General features: G+C 25.5%; 2 protein-coding genes across 2 annotated transcripts; both read left to right on the top strand.

The window, feature by feature from the left end:
• The first annotated feature begins 249 nt into the window (after positions 1–249).
• On the top strand, positions 250–7530 carry LOC145840685 (cytochrome P450 4V2-like). The gene is made up of 2 exons (XM_082948010.1): positions 250–907; positions 4571–7530. The coding sequence occupies exons 1-2, from the start codon at positions 279–281 to the stop codon at positions 5430–5432; spliced, it is 1491 nt and encodes a 496-aa protein (XP_082804136.1). The 5' UTR covers positions 250–278; the 3' UTR covers positions 5433–7530.
• A 106-nt stretch (positions 7531–7636) lies between these two features.
• LOC145840686 (microtubule-associated protein 1 light chain 3 beta-like) lies at positions 7637–14097 on the top strand. Its single transcript, XM_082948011.1, has 4 exons — positions 7637–7765; positions 11031–11086; positions 11483–11589; positions 13231–14097. Exons 1-4 carry the CDS (start codon positions 7732–7734, stop codon positions 13388–13390), a joined length of 357 nt encoding a protein of 118 aa, XP_082804137.1. The 5' UTR covers positions 7637–7731; the 3' UTR covers positions 13391–14097.
• Positions 14098–18849: the final 4752 nt, after the last annotated feature.

The raw sequence follows: 18849 nt of genomic DNA, 5'->3' as shown, positions 1-18849 counted from the left end.
TTAAAAAAAAAACACATTTAAAGTAGCTTAACAGTATCTTTACAATATTGTTATACTATTTAGAACAGTTTTCTACCTTGAATTTAATTTAATACTAAAAAAAAATCCAAGAACTTTTACTTTCAAAAGGGTTGAAGAAGTTCAGAAAACCTAGAAAAATCTTCTCAAAAACTTTTGACAACTCTGTATCTAGTTTTTTAACTTTTAATTAGTTTGAATAAACTTTTATTGTATGCTTTTTTCAGAAACAATGTTTTAAACAAAAATAGCCAACAGCAATGTTTCTTGAAGTCCTTGTTGTTTTTTCTTTATCAATTTTTACTTTGGTCTACTGGGTGCACAAAAAAAACTTTAGATTAAAACAGTTACCTGTAATTCCTGGACCTTACTGTCCAATTAGAGGACATGCCATAGGAATACCAAGTGAAGCTGACAGTATGTTGTCTTATTTCACTAGCAAATGCCAAGATATTGCAAATAAAGATATGGAGTTTGGGGTCCTATGGTTAGGTCCTGTGGCACAGGTTATTGTTGTTCACCCCAATGCAGCAGAAGTGCTTTTGACCAGCACCACCAACATAACAAAGTCTGACAACTACAAATTTTTAAGAGACTGGACCAAAGATGGGTTAGGTTTTTCCACTGGTAAAAAGTGGCATAAGCAAAGGAAAATCATTACGCCAAGCTTTCACTATGAAATCTTAAAGAGTTTTTTGTCTGTAATGAACGAACAGGCTCGTATTTTCACAGACAAAGTTGCAGAGCTGATAGCAAACAATGAAGTTGTTGATCCTAAGAGCAGATTGAAACGCCTTGCACTTGACATAATTTGTGAAACAGCAATGGGTGTTAAAATTAATTCTCAATTAGAAGATAGAAATTGTAAATACATACGCCTAGTTGAAGAGTGAGTTGTGTTATTTATATGCAATTTTGTGTAAAAAACAATTTACAAATTTTCTAAAAATAATTTTATTAACTTCTAAAATATAATTATTTTAACACATTATAAGTTTTTTTAACTTAAATGTTGAATGAATAATTTTTTGTTTTACTTACAGTTGAATGTAAATTTACAGCACACTAGTAGGGGTAGGGAGTACTTGGGTGATTTTTGCTTGACTTATGAGTACATATGATTTGGATATGTTTTTGCTTTATTAAGAAAAGTCTGAAAAAAAGAAAATAAAAAACAAAAAAAAAATTTGCAGCCCAAAAAACTAATCTCACCCCCTAAAATCACATACATTTCGATTTTTTGACTTAAACAGTAATTAAATCACTTATACATGTCCTAGACTTATAATTTATGTCTTAAATGAAAGTGTATACTTATTGACATATATTAAAAGACATATTAACTGCTTTTGATGTCTTATGACGTCATAATCACCCTAAATGTGTAAAATTTGTCTGTAAAATGTAGGGGCAGGGATTACAGCACATTTTTTTGGTCATATTATAAAATTCAAATAAGTACATATGATTCGGATGTGTTTTTGCTTAGCTAAAAAGAATATTAAAAAAAAAAAATTAGGAAAAAAAAGTTGCTGCCCAAAAATCACATATTTTTTGAGTTTTTGACTAAAACAGTAATTAAATTACTTATACATGTCCTAGACTTATAATTTGTGTCTTAAATTAAAGCTTAAAATTATAGGCATAAACTTAAGACATTTCAACTGCTTTTGTTGTATTATGACGTCATTGTTACTCTAAATATGCAAATCTTGTCTGTAAAATTGTACTTTATTTTCTAATATAAAAAGAAAATTCTTCTGCTGTTTTACTTTTAGTTTTTTGATTTAGAATATAAAATATGTCAAGTCAGCTAGGCAGAAAGATATTACTGATGTAATGTCATTTCAATTGCATGTTGATAAATATATATATATATATATAAAATAAGGTTAATGTTCAAACTTAAACACTTTCTACTGAGCCCACTTGAAGGGCTTTTAAATAATTTATTGAAATAGCAATTTTAAAAATTCTGGAACATATGTTTCATAAAGACAAAGAAGATCTTCTTTGTCTTTATGAAACACATGTTCCAGAATTTTTAAAATCGCTATTTCAATAAATTATATATATATAATATATTTTAAATCACTTTCCGTTATAGAAATTATAATTATTGACAGCATTTTATATAAGTAAATACAATAACAATTGACTTCTATGAGTTTAACACTAAAAAAGATTTGATAAAAAGCTTTGAAATTAGAGAATAAAAAGATTTAAAGTAACTAACAAATTAAGTTTTAATTTATTTAGATGTACAATACTTTATAAACTTTAAATAATAGTAATTTGAAAACAATAACATACTTAAAGCTAAAAGAATAATACAGATAAACATTTATTGTTATATTAAATAAATATTATTAAATTTAAAGAATAAAATTACACTTATTTTAATAAATTTACATGCACTTTCTATCTATGATATATAAGTCTAGATCTTTAACTCTTAGAAAGGTGCTCCCAATAATCATAATTTCTAATAACGGAAAGTGATTTAAAATGTATTTTATATACATATATATATATCAACATGCAATTGAAATGACATTACATCAGTAATATCTTTCTGCCTAGCTGACTTGACATATTTTATATTCTAAATCAAAAAACTAAAAGTAAAACAGCAGAAGAATTTTCTTGTTATATTAGAAAATAAAGTACAATTTTACAGACAAGATTTGCATATTTAGTGTAACAATGACGTCATAATACAACAAAAGCAGTTGAAATGTCTTAAGTTTATGCCTATAATTTTAAGCTTTAATTTAAGATCTAAGTTATAAGTCCAGGACATGTATAAGTAATTTTATAACTGTTTAAGTCAAAAAATCAAAAAATATGTGATTTTTTGGGTTGAAATCAGTTTTTATGGGCAGCAACTTTTTTTTTTTGTAAAATTATATATATTTTTTTAGATTCTTTTTAACTAAGCAAAAACACATCCGAATCATATGTACTTGTTTGAATTTTAAAATATGACCAAAAAAATGTGCTGTAATCCCTACCCCTACATTTTACAGACAAATTTTGCACATTTAGGGTGATTATGACGCCATAAGACATCAAAAGCAGTTAATATGTCTTTAAATATAATTTAATAAGTATAAGCTTTCATTTAAGACATAAATTATAAGTCTAGAACATGTATAAGTTATTTTATTATTGTTTAAGTCAAAAAATCAAAAAGTATGTGATTTTTAGGGTGAAATAAGTTTTTTGGGCAGCAAACTTTTTTTAAAATAATTTTTCTTATTTTTTTTACAGATTCTTATTAATGAAGCAAAAACATATCCAAATCATATGTACTTGAATGAATATTACAATATGACTAAAAAAATGTGCTGTACTCCCTATACCTAACACTAGTAACAGTAGCTAAAAAGTAGTACAGTGCTTATTCACTTATCTGGACATGTTAGGCAAAATTTTTCTGTAAACATGTCCGGATAAGCATTTTTCCAGATAAGTACAAAAGTTTTTTTTATAATGTTATATAACTGATGAATATTATGAAATGCATAATAAATAATAAAAATTCAGCTCCTCTTTTTCTGCTTTAAACTTTTTCACTTTTCAAAATGTTGTACAAAGCCAACCTGCCTATGCCATACTGTTCCATTATATAAGACTAAGTACATTATTTTACAAACTTCTAGTTTATTTTCAATAACTAGTGCAACTCGTTTTTATTTTTTGATGTCTTGTCTGTTTCTAAAACCTGATATGCTGAGTGTGTCAGACTTATATAATTTGTTTATAAAAATTGTCATGCACCTTATCTTAAACAAAAAGTGTTTGGATTAACAACTTTTATAATATAGTTTGAATTAAAAATCTAACATAAAAGAACTGTTATACATCCATATTCTGAAAAAAACTTAAAATTTAGTCAGCTATCAAAAAAACTTTAAAAGATTGAAAAAAAATTAGTCATAATTTTATAACTTTGTTAAATTTTTTTTCTAACTTACTTACTTTACACACAAAGGTTTTGATAACTAAAATAGTTTTGAACTAAGTTTTAGTGTAAGATTTAGTTGTATTATTACTTCATATTAATGAACTAAATTGCAGAATTTATAAAACTACTTAAAGTCTTCTTACAGCATGAAAGCTTAAATAGTTGTATCACACAAAAATGTGTGTGAAATATGAGTTTTTTTGAATTGTCTTCTTGACTAAAACTGTCCATATAAGAGAGCGTCCGAATAAGTGGATCAGCATTTTACTTTAAAATTCTTGTAATAAATATATATATATCTATTTTTTTTCTTATATTTGTTTTTAAACAAACTGTTCATAGCTGTTTAATATTTAAAATTTTATAGATGCTTCTTTTTTCTATCAACTTTTTATTTAAGTAAGCAAAAATAGTATTCATACTTATTGGAAGCTTTTACTATTCTAAAACTAAGTAAACTAATAACATATAAAAATATTCTAGCTTATCTAATAGTAAGTAGTTAAATTTAAATTATTTTTAAAGCGCAGATTTAAAAAATAAACAGTAAAAATTTAATTTTCAGCGTTTTTTTTTTACTAGAATGGGAGTATTTATTGGAAAAAGAATGCTGAATCCACTGCTGGTTCCAGATATTTTGTTCAATATGACAGAGACAGGAAGGCGGCAACAAACAGTTGTTGAGAACTTGCATAAATTTACAAGAGAAGTGATTGATAGGAAGCTGTCTGACACCAGCCAACCAACAAACAACAAGAGAAGAGTGTTCCTGGACGTGCTGGTCCAGGCCACTTTTGAAAACGGTCAAAAACTGACAGCAGAGGAAATTCAGGCCGAAGTTGACACTTTCATGTTTGCCGGTCATGACACATCTTCCCTGGCGCTCATGTGGGCTACTTATTTGTTGGGAAGACATCCAAAAGTTCAGGAAAAACTTTTTGATGAAATTGAAACCAATTTTGGAGGTCAACTGGACTGTGACATTTCTTTGGACCAAATTGCCAGTTTGGAGTATCTGGACTTGGTTGTAAAGGAAGTTTTAAGACTATACCCTCCTGCTCCATCAATTGGAAGAAAACTTGAAGAGGACTGTGTAATAGACGGACAAGTGGTGCCAAAAGGAGCAAGCTTGACCATTTTTATAAACTTCATCCACAGACATCCTGATATTTGGGATAATCCTGACAAATTCATACCTGAAAGGCATACTACTGATAACAGGATGAAATCTGAAAGATCAAATTTTGCGTTCATTCCGTTTTCTGCCGGCTTGAGGAATTGTGTTGGGCAGCGCTTTGCTATGCAAGAAATCAAAGTGGTTCTTATTTATTTGGTAAGAAAGTTTAGGATGACTTCTTTTGATAAGGAAGAAGATTTAAAGATTCATGGTTTGCTCACTATGGATGTTGCAGAAAAGCTGAATATTAAGTTTGAGCAAAGATAAGAGTTCATAGTTTTTATTTTGAAAAAGTCAAACAAAATGCAAATAGAATTATGGGTATAGGGGAGGTCAAACATTTTTTATAAAATTAATCTTAGCTGTTCTTTGAAATCTTAGGTTATATACTAAAAGATAATTTTTAAAACAAAAGTTAACTTTTGAGATAAAAAAAACTGATATAAATGTATAAAACAACGCTACCAAAAAACCTTAAATTCTGGAAAAGCCTAGAAAAACCTTGCATTTGACAATTTAGGCAAAAAACCTTGAGAGAACTCGAATTCAAAAAATTAAAAAAAAAACCTGGAATTTCCAACAAAAACAACAAAAAATTCTGTAAAAACCTGCAATTTTACACCGTTTTTACATTTAAAACGAAAAAATTCAATTAGATAAAAAAATCTATCTTTTAGATAAAAAAAATTTGTTTTAAAAATTTTGTTTTTCATTAAGAAACACATTAACAGAAACATTTAAAGTAGCTTTAAAGTATGTTTTCATTGTTGTTTTACTATTAAAAGCTTTTTTTTTTTAGTAAAGTTTATTTTTTTACTAAAAACAACAAAAAAACTTGTTTTTTTTAAATCCTTGAAGAAATTCAGAAAACCTGGAGGAAATTTACAAAAATTTGCAACCCTGATAAGATAAAAAAAAAGAAGATCAACTTTATTTGAATTTCAATAAATTTACTAAAGTGTATATTTTTCTTCATTGTTAAGCCATGGACCTCAGTTTATAAAGTAAAGGTTTCTTGCATTTCAAGAAAAAAACTCTATTGTAGTAATTAATAAAAAAAAAAAGAAGAATAAATTTTTTGAAAAAAAGATCAAAATTTTGAAATTTATCAATAGATTGTTTATTAACAAATTAAACTGATTCAAAGATTAAATTGAAAAGTTTGAGAGAGACTGCTTTCAAACTGTGTGTGGAGAATATTGAATTTAATTAAAAAGTCATAGTAAATATAACTTTTTTACTTTGCCCTTCCATAAAAATTCTACAAATTTTTCAGTTTTGTCCACTCATATCTTAAAAACTAATTTTCACTATAAGATACTGTTAACTAAACGGAAGATTTCTAAAGTAAGATTAACAAATAAAAAGGTGCCTTTAACCCTTCCCCTATACTCTTATAAAAGGTTTTTTGATTTATATAAATTTTTTTACTGTTAAATTAACACTTTCATAACACAAGAAAAGATGTTTTTTAAATTAATTTTCAGCTACTTTGAGAGGTTTATTATAAAGCTTCATCACAGATTATATCAAACAACTTATGTTTATTCTCAACTTTTGTTAAATTATTAATGAACATTTTAACTTTAATTTTTTATACTAAGCTAATAAGTGTTTTATAGAGCCGTGCGTGCAACTAAAGCTGAATGATAGTGTACAGCCATAAATTGTTCATTGTTTTTATCTAATTGTTTTGTCTTAGAATTTTTTTTTTGCAACTATTATATATCTATGTCAACAGAGTCATGATATTATGTAAAACAGTTTTATTTTTGTTTTAATAAATAACATTTTTTAACTCTATAAGTTGTAACAATTTTGTGTATTATTACTAAGTTATATTGTTAGTAAAATATTTTTTACATCATTAGATACATGTTTGCCAAAAGTTCTGCAATCCTATAAAAATCTGGAATTAGACAATTTAGGCAAAAAATCTGGAATTTGAGAGATTTTGAAAAAGTATGGAATTTTGAATATAAATCACTAAAAAACCTAAAATTTTAGACTATGTAATTCTTGCATGTAAAGTAATGAAGTTTCGATTAGATACATAAAATCTATCATATAGATAGAGTATTTTTGTATCAATGATTTTTTTTTAGTTAAAAAACATTTAAAGTAGTTTTACTATATCTTTTCAATGTTTTTATACTATTTAAGACAGTCTTTTACCTTTATTTTAGTTATATACTCAAAATGTACCAAAAAGCTTGTTCTTTAAAAAACCTGAAAAGAATTTTCAAAAAATCTTTGGAAACCCTGACTATAAATTAATAGTGATTAGTAGATACTATATGTTTTATATAATCTGACTATTTAAATACTTAAGCGTTAAATGTAGTACATTTAAATTGTAATACGGTGAAAAATCTATACTTATTATTTATTACAACTTAAAATGATATTTACAATTTTTACTAACAATCTTCTTTAGTTAACTGCCTACTAAACAAAATGTATTAATCTACCATTAAACTAAGAAAAATTTTTTTTTTCAGCAATATTGATAATAGTTGTTTTATTTGTTGTTTGTCAACTTCTTGTTTAACAAAGCCAAGTTACAATGGAAAAATCATTTAAATTGAGAAGAACATTCAGTAAGTTTAAAATTTAGTTTTTAATCAATACTTATTTAATATTTTTAAATGTTTTGTTTAAACTAACAAAGTTAATTATTTGTTATTTTTTAAATGCTTAATTACTAGTTTTTATACTTTACTTAAGGTATTAGAAAAAATACCTTTGAAAACTCAACATTTGGTTGTAGTGTTTATTATAAAAAGTATACTAATTTGAATTAAAGATGTATAAATTGATTTTCATCTTAACTTTCGAAAAAAAAACCACATACAAAGATTTATATAAGTTTATAGAAATACTAATTGTGCTAGTTTATTGGAATTCTAGAATTAAGTTTTATATTTTTCGTGCTTTCCTTCACACTGACTAAATACTAAAAGTATAAGGACTTTTGTTCATTAAGCTATCACAGTATAGCATTGTTATTAAACATATGTTACGATAGTAATTTTTTAGTTTATTTAAGTACAAAGAAAAGAGTTATTAAAAACTAAATTGTAGTTATTACAAATAACATAAAAAAATCCAATGGCATATAAATGTTTTTATTAAATATCTTATTGTAAATGAATTTGTATCAAAAGTTACATTTTGATTTATAAAAATATTTTGAATAACTTTCAGAATGCAAATAAACAAATATCAATTACCCAGACTTTGGTTTTCCACAATCAGTTTATTGCTATGTGCTAGAATATTAGTTGTTGTTGTATAAATTGAATCTATTGAAGTATTTTGACAGTCTTCATGGTCTTATGGCCAAATACTAAATAACTGGCTCATTAGTTTTTATCATTGAGTTAATAAGACCTAAGATCATCTCGAGCAGAGTCAGCAAACTGCGACCTTTCGGTCAAATTTGGCTTGTGGGCCAAATGTGTTTTTTTAAGTATAAGTTTGTACTCAGAGGTATACTTAAGCTAAAAATACTTTTTTTTAAGTAATTTAAAAACAAATTGTGTGGTAAAAACTTACATTTTGCTGTTAATTTCACAGTTTGTAATTGCTTATGCTTTATTACTCTTACTTTGTCAAAGTTTTTTCTGTTGCTTACTACAGTTGCTTTAAATAACTGAGGTCTTAGAAGTTTTTTTTTTTTTATAGCAAGCAATTTTATAGAAAATTTGGCCTACTACTTATAAAAAGCTACCGGCCCCTGATCTAAAACAACATTTAAAATTAATTAAACAACTTCTTTTATCGATTTGTCAGTGAAAACATGTTTGGTCTTAAATACTTATTATTGTTGATTTAAAGCAAGTGTTTATACCATATTTCCAGTTGTGGATCTTCCAATGCTTCTTGATGGTCTATTTTTTTAAGATTAATGTTGTTTAATACCATAGGAGGAGGGGTCCAACACATTTTTTTTACAAATATTAAATTTGGATTTTTTATGAAAGCTTTAAGTACAAACTACAAGCCAGTTTTTATAGAATTCAAAAATATCATTTAACTTTTAAGATATTTTATTTTTTGTAAAAAGTTTCCGATACAAATGTATGGACTGCACACTTTTGGGAATCAATTTTTTAGAAATTTTAAAAATCACTAAAAATGTATCTCTTACTTTATTTTTCAAGCAATCTTCTTCAAATTTTCAGGAAATGTTCCTGATATTAAAAGAAAAAATCATCAAAAACCAAATATAAATTTTAATAGTTTAAAAACAAAATTTATAACAAAAAATAAAAAAAAATCTTTTTTTTCAAAAAAAATTTTTTTACAAAATTTTTACGTTTTTTTGTTATTGTATAAAGATTAAACTGTGAAAGTTTGAAGAAGGTTGCTTGAAAAATTTAGAAGAAGATAGGTTTTAAATAAAATAGTATTTTTTTGTTGTTTTAGTTTTCCCTTCCCATATGGAACCTATTATGGGGCTCAACTTTGACTGGTCATATTTCAAAAAATAATTTGAATTTTTTAAAGCGATAAAAATCTTCTTGAAGCTTAGAAAAAACTCTACAAAATCAGATCAACATGGTTTATCCCCCCCCCCCCCTATGGCCTTAAATCTTTGACACCATAAAAAAGTATTTCAAGCTTTCCTTCTTCACTAGAATGAACAATAATGATCACGAAAATCACTAAAAATTGACTATTGCTAATTGAATATGTATTAGTACCAGGCATCCAAATAATGCTATAAAAGTAAGTCTTAAAACAAGTTATTTCCCAATGCCTATCCACAAAAGTTCTGAAAATTTATTTTTAGTATTCCTTATGTATGTGTTCTAGCCTAGTAAACATGTAGATTAGATTTGCAATGGGATTTTTGAACTATATGGTCCTCGTTAATATACCCCTAAGTTTCCCTCAAATCACCTTTGACTTGAACAAATAATAATAACAATAAATCCAAAAAATTGAACTTTATACATTGTTAAAGAAAATTGGTAAAAACAGTCATATATGGAGGTTTTTTTGTGCAGTTTAATAAGTTTTTAATGTAGAAGTGTGTTCATGTAATGTTTATGGTTTATCTAACACAGGGCGCATTTGAACTCGTTTAGTTTTTAGCTGGAAATTGGAGCTGGAAATAAACAAAGTTTAATAAGTCCAGCTTTATACAACTACGTATAACATGTGTTCGATATTTTAGTCACCAAAAATTCACTTACCATTTGTGAACCTTCTATGAACTATGAACTCTGTTAATATTAAAAAGAATATATACTAAACATTTAAAATATTTTGATGTGTGCTGTTTAAGTGGCTCAAGTTTCGATGCCTGAGTCTAACATTGCACAATAAACAATTTAATAATAATAATAATAATATATTTAGTTGTCATAAACGTAGAAAAGTGAAATAAACACATTGTATCTAAAACAAACATAAGTATACAAAAGTTCTTTTTTAAGGCATTATTTAATAACATAATATAGTTAACTACATATAATACCTTTAACTTTAAAATATTTAGGTGTATGCTATAATAAAATAGTTTTTCAAAGGTTTTCTTTACTTTTACTTAATTATAATTTGTTTTTGTTATAATTATTTGCACCATACCATTTTTGTTTTAAAATATGTTTTTATGTTAAAAAATATTCTGTTTCATAAAAAACTACACATTTTTAAAACTAAACTTTTATACTATGTATGAAAAAATTTATCAATCACAGTACTAATTTTATATAAATAGTAAGTGTCTAGTTTAGTTTATGTTAATAATATTTAGTTATGTCTTTGAATTTAAAAAGAATACTTTTTGTTTATACAAGATATTTATATTTTTTACCTAAATTATCTTTTGTTTATGATTTATTTTCAAAACAGCTGAAAGACTGAACGATGTAAAACAAATTAAAAAAGAACACCCAAATAAGATACCAGTAAGTTTAAATATGGTGACATAGTAGTATATGAATAACTAGTTTTTGTTAAAAGTTTTTATTTCTTATTTACATAACTATGTAATTGTAGTATAAATTAAAATTTTAATCTTATATTATATTATGTCATCTATACTTATAATTGTTCAATAATATTTTAATTAACTTGACCACTACGTCATGTTGCGTATAAATAGGTTGTATAAATCATTAAGGGCTAATTTTCTAATTATGGGCAAACCAAACATAAATACTACTAATAGTATAGTTGTTAGCTTTTAAACGACCTTAAACACTTTTTTTTTAATTTGTATATAATCAAGAAATAAATTTCAATAATCGCTTGTAAAAAACAACTTTACAATTTTTGTTTTTGACTATAGTTTTACGTGTTAGGTGATAATTGAAAGATACAAGGGAGAAAAGTCTCTGCCCGTGCTTGACAAAACGAAATTTCTGGTTCCTGAACATGTATCGATGTGCGACCTGGTGAGAATTATAAGGTTTGTTGTTAACATAAATTCGTGAATCAGTCTATAGTTCAATATTAATTACAACTGGTAGATAAAATGTTTTAAAAACGTTATAATCTACATACTTTTCTCAAAACGTAGTTTGCCGAATACTTTTATGCACTTTTATGGTGAAACTTTACTTGACAGTTAGTTTTTGAAAAGTTTAACTCTTTTAGAAAAGTCAATTTAGTGTTTAAAATGTTAACTTTGATGCTTTTGGTCTTACTAAAACATTTTTTACGTAAGAACTAATTTGAAATATAAATTATGCAATATAGCTATCATATGACTATAAATTTTTTTTTGCATGTGACTCATAAGTTACGTTTGTGTTTTGTCACCGCAAGATATTTTGCTTTTTATATCTTTTGAATACGCGTTCTGTGCGTATTAACAAATTGTGATGAATGATTACGTTTGAACTTCCTTTATCTGACGTCACTAGTTGAATTTGTTGTTTTTGTTTATTTATAGATTTAAATTTCAATATAGTTTGTAAATAAGTATTTTGAAACTTTAGATATACGATATTGGACGTTTTGGTTTTTAGTTTATTGCTTTTTCTGCTGTATTTTTGTTTTGCTCTCTACTTATAATTTTTTTTTTGTTATTTTTACTTTTTTAGAAGTATGACTGCTACTTAATATATTATATTTAAAACTTTATCTTCCACATCGTAAATATATAATGGGTGCACGACTTTTCAAATTTTGATAAATCTGAGTTATTGTTAACCATTATTTTTTTAAATTAAAAAAACTTTACTATTGTAATCTTGATAAAACTTCATAAGCATTTATTTTTACTAATATTTTTACCTATTTTTGAAATATGGCTAAGATAAATTTCAAAACTTACTATAATCTATAATGTATACAATTTAGTATTAGTTTATTTATAATAATAGTAATTTTTAGTAAATATTAATTTGTTTTTATGAATGTTTTTTGTTTAATTTTTTTTACCATCATAATCTTATAATTTAAATCTTCGAAAGGTTTGTTTTAATTCTTAAGATATATAAAAAAAATTTGAATTTTGGCCCTTTAAAGTTTTTTTTTAATAATTTGAATTATCGTAATTTGAATCATGTAACTGTAGATGAGGTCAAAAAAAAATTCCCATTGGTACTATTTTATAACTACAATTATTACCGTTTTTCCACCGGTGTCCAAGATAAATGTGAACTATTTGTTTGGACAATAAACTAAGAATTTTTAGTAGGGAACAAATTGTAATATAAAAATATCATTTCACTGTCTTTAATTTTTGAACAAAATAACGTTTTTGTCACAAGTACTTTTGTTTGTTTACAAAAAAATTTCAAGTGAATAAGGCTTATTAAAATAGAACGTATCCATTTGATTATGTTTTGCAAATAAACAAAAGTACTTGTGACAAAAAGCGTGATTTTGTTCAAAAATAAAAGACAGTAAAATAATAGTTTTATACAACAATTTTTTTTCTACTATATTATTATCTGTGAAAATAAATATTAAATCGTTTATAAAATTAAAAAAATAGAAAATTGATAACAATGTATGACAGCTATACTTTATAAAGTATAGAAATCGTTTTCTAATAAAAAATTGGCTTGTCTAGTTTTGATAAGTAACAACTTCAACTCAGGAGGAGGTTACAATTGTCGCCGTCGCAAGCTTTCTTCCTGCTGGTCAGCAACCGGTCCATGGTCTCGGTGTCCACCACCATCGCCGAAGTGTACCAGGATGAGCAGGACGAGGATGGGTTCCTGTACATGTCCTACGCGTCCCAGGAAACCTTCGGGTAAGGGGAAAACCCTAGAACGACACTGCTACTAAAACCGATCTTCTACGTACAAAAAAAGTCGCTTTACAAAGTTTTCATGGTTCAATTCAAATTACAAGCGCACAATCCTGTTTAATTGTTTTTTTAGTAATTTAAATTTGCGTTTAAAAGTTTTATGCAGAAATGTATACTAAACAATCAAAAATTTTAAAAAAAGTTCTAAAATTTGATCGAACAAAGTTTATACTGCTTATTCATGTATCTTGTATCTAAAGTATGTGTTTTACAATAGAAAGCCTTTACATCTAAACAAAAAAATGTTTAAAAGCCTTAATAACAACTAAGTGATAAACGATTTTGTAATCAAAAAAAAAAGTAAGTTTAATTTTTTTATAGTATTTCTTATTTCTTGTACTGCTTATATATACAAATTGACTCATTAAGTATACATATATACATGTAAATCAAAACTAAGAGTACTGTAATAAAATGATTACTAAATAAAATTCCAGTTCATTGAAAAAATTCTAACTAAAAGTTTCAAATAAAATGTCGACTTATTTGAGTCAGTTTCTAAAAAAGTTAGAAAAAAAACAGCAGTGTTACTTTACAAGATTTTTATTTTAACTACCGAGTGTTTGTTTCTACTGTTTGTATGTGGCATGGTGGCTTTTCACCAATTTTCTATTTCGTTATTGTTTGAAATAAAGCATTTTGTTTATGAGTAAATTTGTCGTCTTATTTAGCTTTGTCTTCTTAAGATGCATTCAACAGACCAAATGTAAATATTTTAAAGCATTATGAGTTTTAATTTATGTTATGCTGCTTTTAAATGTCCAATTGTATTTAGTTATATCATTTAATTAAACTAATATATTAAATAAAGTTATGTAGAGATAAAAATGTTTTTAATATAATCTATAAATATAACAGTTTCAAAATTTTTATTGAATATCGAGGTGGTCATCACACCTTTGAACTCTTCGAGCAGAAAATTGTATTTAAAACTTTTTGTGATCCGTGTAAAAATTCAAAACTTACAGTATATATGTTAGTTTGAAAATATTTTCTTTGAAAGAATAAAAAATTATTTAAAATTTATTTCGAAGACATATAAATCGAGTGATAAAACAGTTTTTTGCTTTAGCTATAAAAGATGATTTATAAATTGGAGTTCTGGAGATTTTTCATCTTGCAATTCAAAAGTTTCTGGCTTGATTTGTTATATTTCCATATCCAAAAAGAACATTAAGGGCATAGGGGGGTCCGACATTTTTTTTTTTACTAAAAATAACATTGGATCTTATATGAAAGCTTTAAGTACAAACTACAAGCCAGTTTTTATAGAATAATTAAATATCATTTAATTTTTGAGATATTGTAATTTTTATAAAATTTTTCCGATACAAGCGTATGGACCGCAAATTTTTCAGGGTCAATTTTCTAGGAAATTAAAAAAAATCACTAAAAATTTATCTTCACCCTCATTTTTTGAGCTAGAGACCTCAAACTTTCAAGAAATATTCCTGCTATAGTTTAAATGACTTTGAATGTTGGAATTTTAAAAATATTAAAAAATATAAATTTTAGATAAAAAAAACAATAAAAATAGGTAGTTTTTTTTTAATAAAAATTTAATTTTCAAAATTAAAAAAAATCCTGCATTTAATCTTCTTTAAATTTAATAATACACTTTCTGTGAAAATTTGAAAAGATTGCTTAAAAAATGAAGAAGGAGATAGATTTTAAGTGAAATGGTCTTTTTTCGCGTTTTTAGTTTGCGCCTTTTATTAGGAACCTATTGAGGTCACCGACTTTGATCGCTCATATATCAAAAATTACTTTGAATTTTTTCAAGCGGTTAAAAATGTCTGATAGCTCAGATAAAACTCTATAAAATAAGATCAACTTGTAAAAATCAAGGTGAACCCCCCTATGCCCTTAAAAATATTAACAACAACAGGTTTTACGGTAATTAAGCTACTTTACGTACTGTTTCTAACTTAACTAGTTCTTTAATGAAGACTTGATTATTAAGTTAACGAAATCTAATATGTTTTTATTTTTATATAAAAATATTTTAAAACCGATTTTATTTTACAAAAACCATACCTACGATTGCGTATAATTAAACAAAACGTTTTTTTAGATATTTTCAAAGTAAAATTTTCCAAGTCGCGCAAGCTGTTTTTTAAGTCTTTTGATTAAGAAAGTTAACCAAAGTTTCTTTTGAAAGTTGCTTGATAAAAAATATCAATATTTTAATATTTATTTAATTATTTATATATGATTATAATAATATATTAAGCATTTAATTTTTTTATAAACATATTTTTATTAGAGATGCTTTTAAAGACTTGAATGTGCCGTAAAACTAATATAGTCCATGCACAGTTTTGTTAGTTTATATGTTGTAAATACTAAGCTTTCCCACTTTTGAATTTTCATGCGTAAGTGTTGATTAACCAATGAAAAAATTTAGAATAGACCGGTTTGAGGAAGCTTCATTTACAACCGCTAAGCTTTAAAAGCAAACTTAATTTGAGCCAAAAATTTGAGTAAGCTTATTAAATAAAGAAAAGTTAGTATATATACTATATATAATGTCTATTGAACATCAAAAATAAAACGCTCAAAATATTCGGTACTACAACCTGGTTCAAGAAAAAAACTTTCGGTTATCGATTCGCGCACCACTTGGATACCTTTTATATCTTGTCTAGGACAGTATATACTTTTTATTTTATCTCATCAAATTTTTTATGCTTAGATTATATACAAAAACTCACATCTTGTAGCACATATGCTATTTTTAAAACGGTTAAAGACTGTTTGTGATTCATAAAGACATTACTTTTCATTTATGTCAAAACTACCGCAAAGGGTTGTGATTCCAACTAAAGTAACCATTTGCTTCATATATTTAAAATAAATGTTACAATAGTTTTATTTAATAAAACTGAGCATTGATTGTATTAGTAAACAAATAATCAGTTTTGTAACTAAAAAAGGTAAGTAATTATGTTTATAATTTCACAAACTCAACAGAAGAAGGTTGTAGCTATGAACGTACTGTACCAATGAAATAAAGAAACTTTCAGTAACTTGGCATTCTAGTGCTCAATAAGTATTTACAGTTAAAAACCTTTGTGCACGTTATAAATACATACCACAACATTATAACGAGTGTATTACCTTAAAAACAAAAAAGTATAACTAATACAAAGTGTTTGATAAGGTACTAATTTAGTCTTCACGTTGGTCTTTAAAGTTTCGGTATGAATAGATGTATATTTTCTGATGACACTATCGGAAATTTTACAACTATTTTTCATCATGCACTCTATAATTAAAACATTTTGTTTCTTTTGTTACGAGCAGTGTGTTTTATTTGCCTTTTTAATAAAATAAACTGAGACCATTTGTTTTCATGAAAATTAAGTTGCTATTCTCTTAAAGATACGTAAATGTATAATAGTCATGAACAAAATCTTCTTAACTATCTCCAGAAACTACAACTTAACTTTGAATCTGTACAGTCTGTACTACCTCTATCTTCCATTCTAGCCGATGTGTATACCTAATTTTTACTTATACATTATAAAAAATACAAATTTTAAATTTACAAATTTAAATACAAAATTTAACTCCAATACTACTCCCGCAAAAAACAAAAAGCTTGTACATTTAGCAGAATTTTTTCTTTCTATTTTCATCACTGGCCGTAAATTTTAGCTACCAGTTGAAGTTGATTAGGTTTCAAAAAGGTCGAAACCTATGTAACTATTTTACTTCCACATGATTGTTTTAACAGCTAATGAAGAAATCGTTTAGTGCTAAAAATTTTCATCAAATAAGGCAGATCGTAATATTAAATATTTTCACTATCATTCTCAAAAACTGCTATGAAGCAATAATGCTGGCCAAACAACCTGTTCCGGTACAAAACTGGTCATACAAATGTTTGTCAAAACTTTTAAAATAAACCTAATTTTAAACAAACATTTAAACTTTTAAAGATGAACACAAGTCTTTGTTAATACGAGTAATTTTTATTAATTAAGATAAAAATTTGCGTTTTTAGGCTTTATGTACAGGATTTTAAATAAAAGGGAAGTTAGAAAATAAAAACTCACTAAGTTTTATTTCTAATAATTGATAGTTTTAATTGTAAAGTATTATTTAAAAAAATAATTTTCTATAAAAATAAGTGAAAGTTTTTTTAGAAATTAGGTGGCAAACTGATGAGTCCTATTGAGGACGAAACCGGTCTCAGTCTACCAAAGGCTTGTGTTCTGATGATCGAATTGATGTGATCAACCCTCTTGTTTTTTGATAGCTATTTTTTCAATATGGATTCGAAAATTTTAAAACTTCTACCTACTCTATTAAAGTTAGTTTTGTGATGGAAAACATGTCAAAACTAAAAAATAAAACAAACAAAATTTTTAAACGACATTGTCAGCAAAAAAATATTTTAGTTACACAGCTATTATAAAAATACTATAAGTTAATATTTTTATTAGAAAAAAATCTCTACGAAATAAAAACTTAGTCTAAAATATGTATTTTAATCGAACTGCTTACTTACTTATAACATACTACAATTTATAATTTTCTTTAGGCTTTGTTTTTCATATAATTTTTTTTTTCGCTTTTTATTTTTTTATGTCATAAAAACTGCTTTTTTTCAAATAGTAAAACAACTCTTTATCCAAGTGTATCATTTTATTCGAATGAAGTTTATTTTTTGTTACTTTTCTATTGTTTTCAGAAGAAAAAATGATTTTTTTTTACTTTTTATCGATTTCTATTGATTATATAAACTTAATTCTTAAAATACTAAGTACCACTAATAAATTTGAAGCTCCATTAGTTTTTAAATTTAAAAAGAAGACTACCGATAAAAACTAAAAAAATAAAAAGTAAGAGATTGAAAAACTATGGGCATAGCTTAGCTTAGGTAATAAAACAAAAACCTCTTTTAGGTGTATGTTTTTTTATATTTTTTATAGAAAATTAATCATTTAAAGTTTTTCTAAACTGTAAAGCTTTAATTAGGAAAATACTGTTAATTCAATGTAAACAGAGGTATACATCATAAGCTTATAAGCTAGCTTATGATATGACTAAAAATTTGTAATGTGCATAGAAAAGACAAAAAGTAAAATATTGCAACAAATGCGTATCATTTCAGATTATTGTAAAAAAAAACTTTTGATATATATATTTATTTAACTTGTATAACTATACCTGTTGAATGAATTGTTTTAAATATAATTTAGATCCAAGTAAAAAATTAAATTAACTTCTTCATAGCGTATGTTAAATTTATTTTCAAAGATATAAATGTATTTTTTTCAGTTTGTACGAAGCTAGTACTATTAAAGAAGGGTTTTTCAACGCATGAATTTTGTAAAAGTAAACAGCATTTTCAAATGTAAACAAAAATGCATTGTAAGTCAATAAAGTAAAAATATT

The sequence above is a fragment of the Thalia democratica genome, chromosome 7 (genome assembly GCF_965202585.1).
Source record: "Thalia democratica chromosome 7, ktThaDemo2.hap1.1, whole genome shotgun sequence".
Lineage (NCBI taxonomy): Eukaryota > Metazoa > Chordata > Thaliacea > Salpida > Salpidae > Thalia > Thalia democratica.
Note: the sequence above shows the minus strand (reverse complement) of the source record. Positions and strands in the feature narration are given on the sequence as shown.

Excerpts from the sequence above, each read along its gene's own strand:
- LOC145840685 (XM_082948010.1), top strand. The coding sequence starts at position 279 with ATGTTTCTTGAAGTCCTTGTTGTTTTTTCTTTATCAATTTTTACTTTG. Across the intron at positions 908-4,570 it reads TACATACGCCTAGTTGAAGA|AATGGGAGTATTTATTGGAA; the intron begins GTGAGTTGTGTT and ends TTTTTTTACTAG.
- LOC145840686 (XM_082948011.1), top strand. The coding sequence starts at position 7,732 with ATGGAAAAATCATTTAAATTGAGAAGAACATTCA. Across the intron at positions 7,766-11,030 it reads TAAATTGAGAAGAACATTCA|CTGAAAGACTGAACGATGTA; the intron begins GTAAGTTTAAAA and ends TTTTCAAAACAG. Across the intron at positions 11,590-13,230 it reads GACCTGGTGAGAATTATAAG|GAGGAGGTTACAATTGTCGC; the intron begins GTTTGTTGTTAA and ends ACTTCAACTCAG.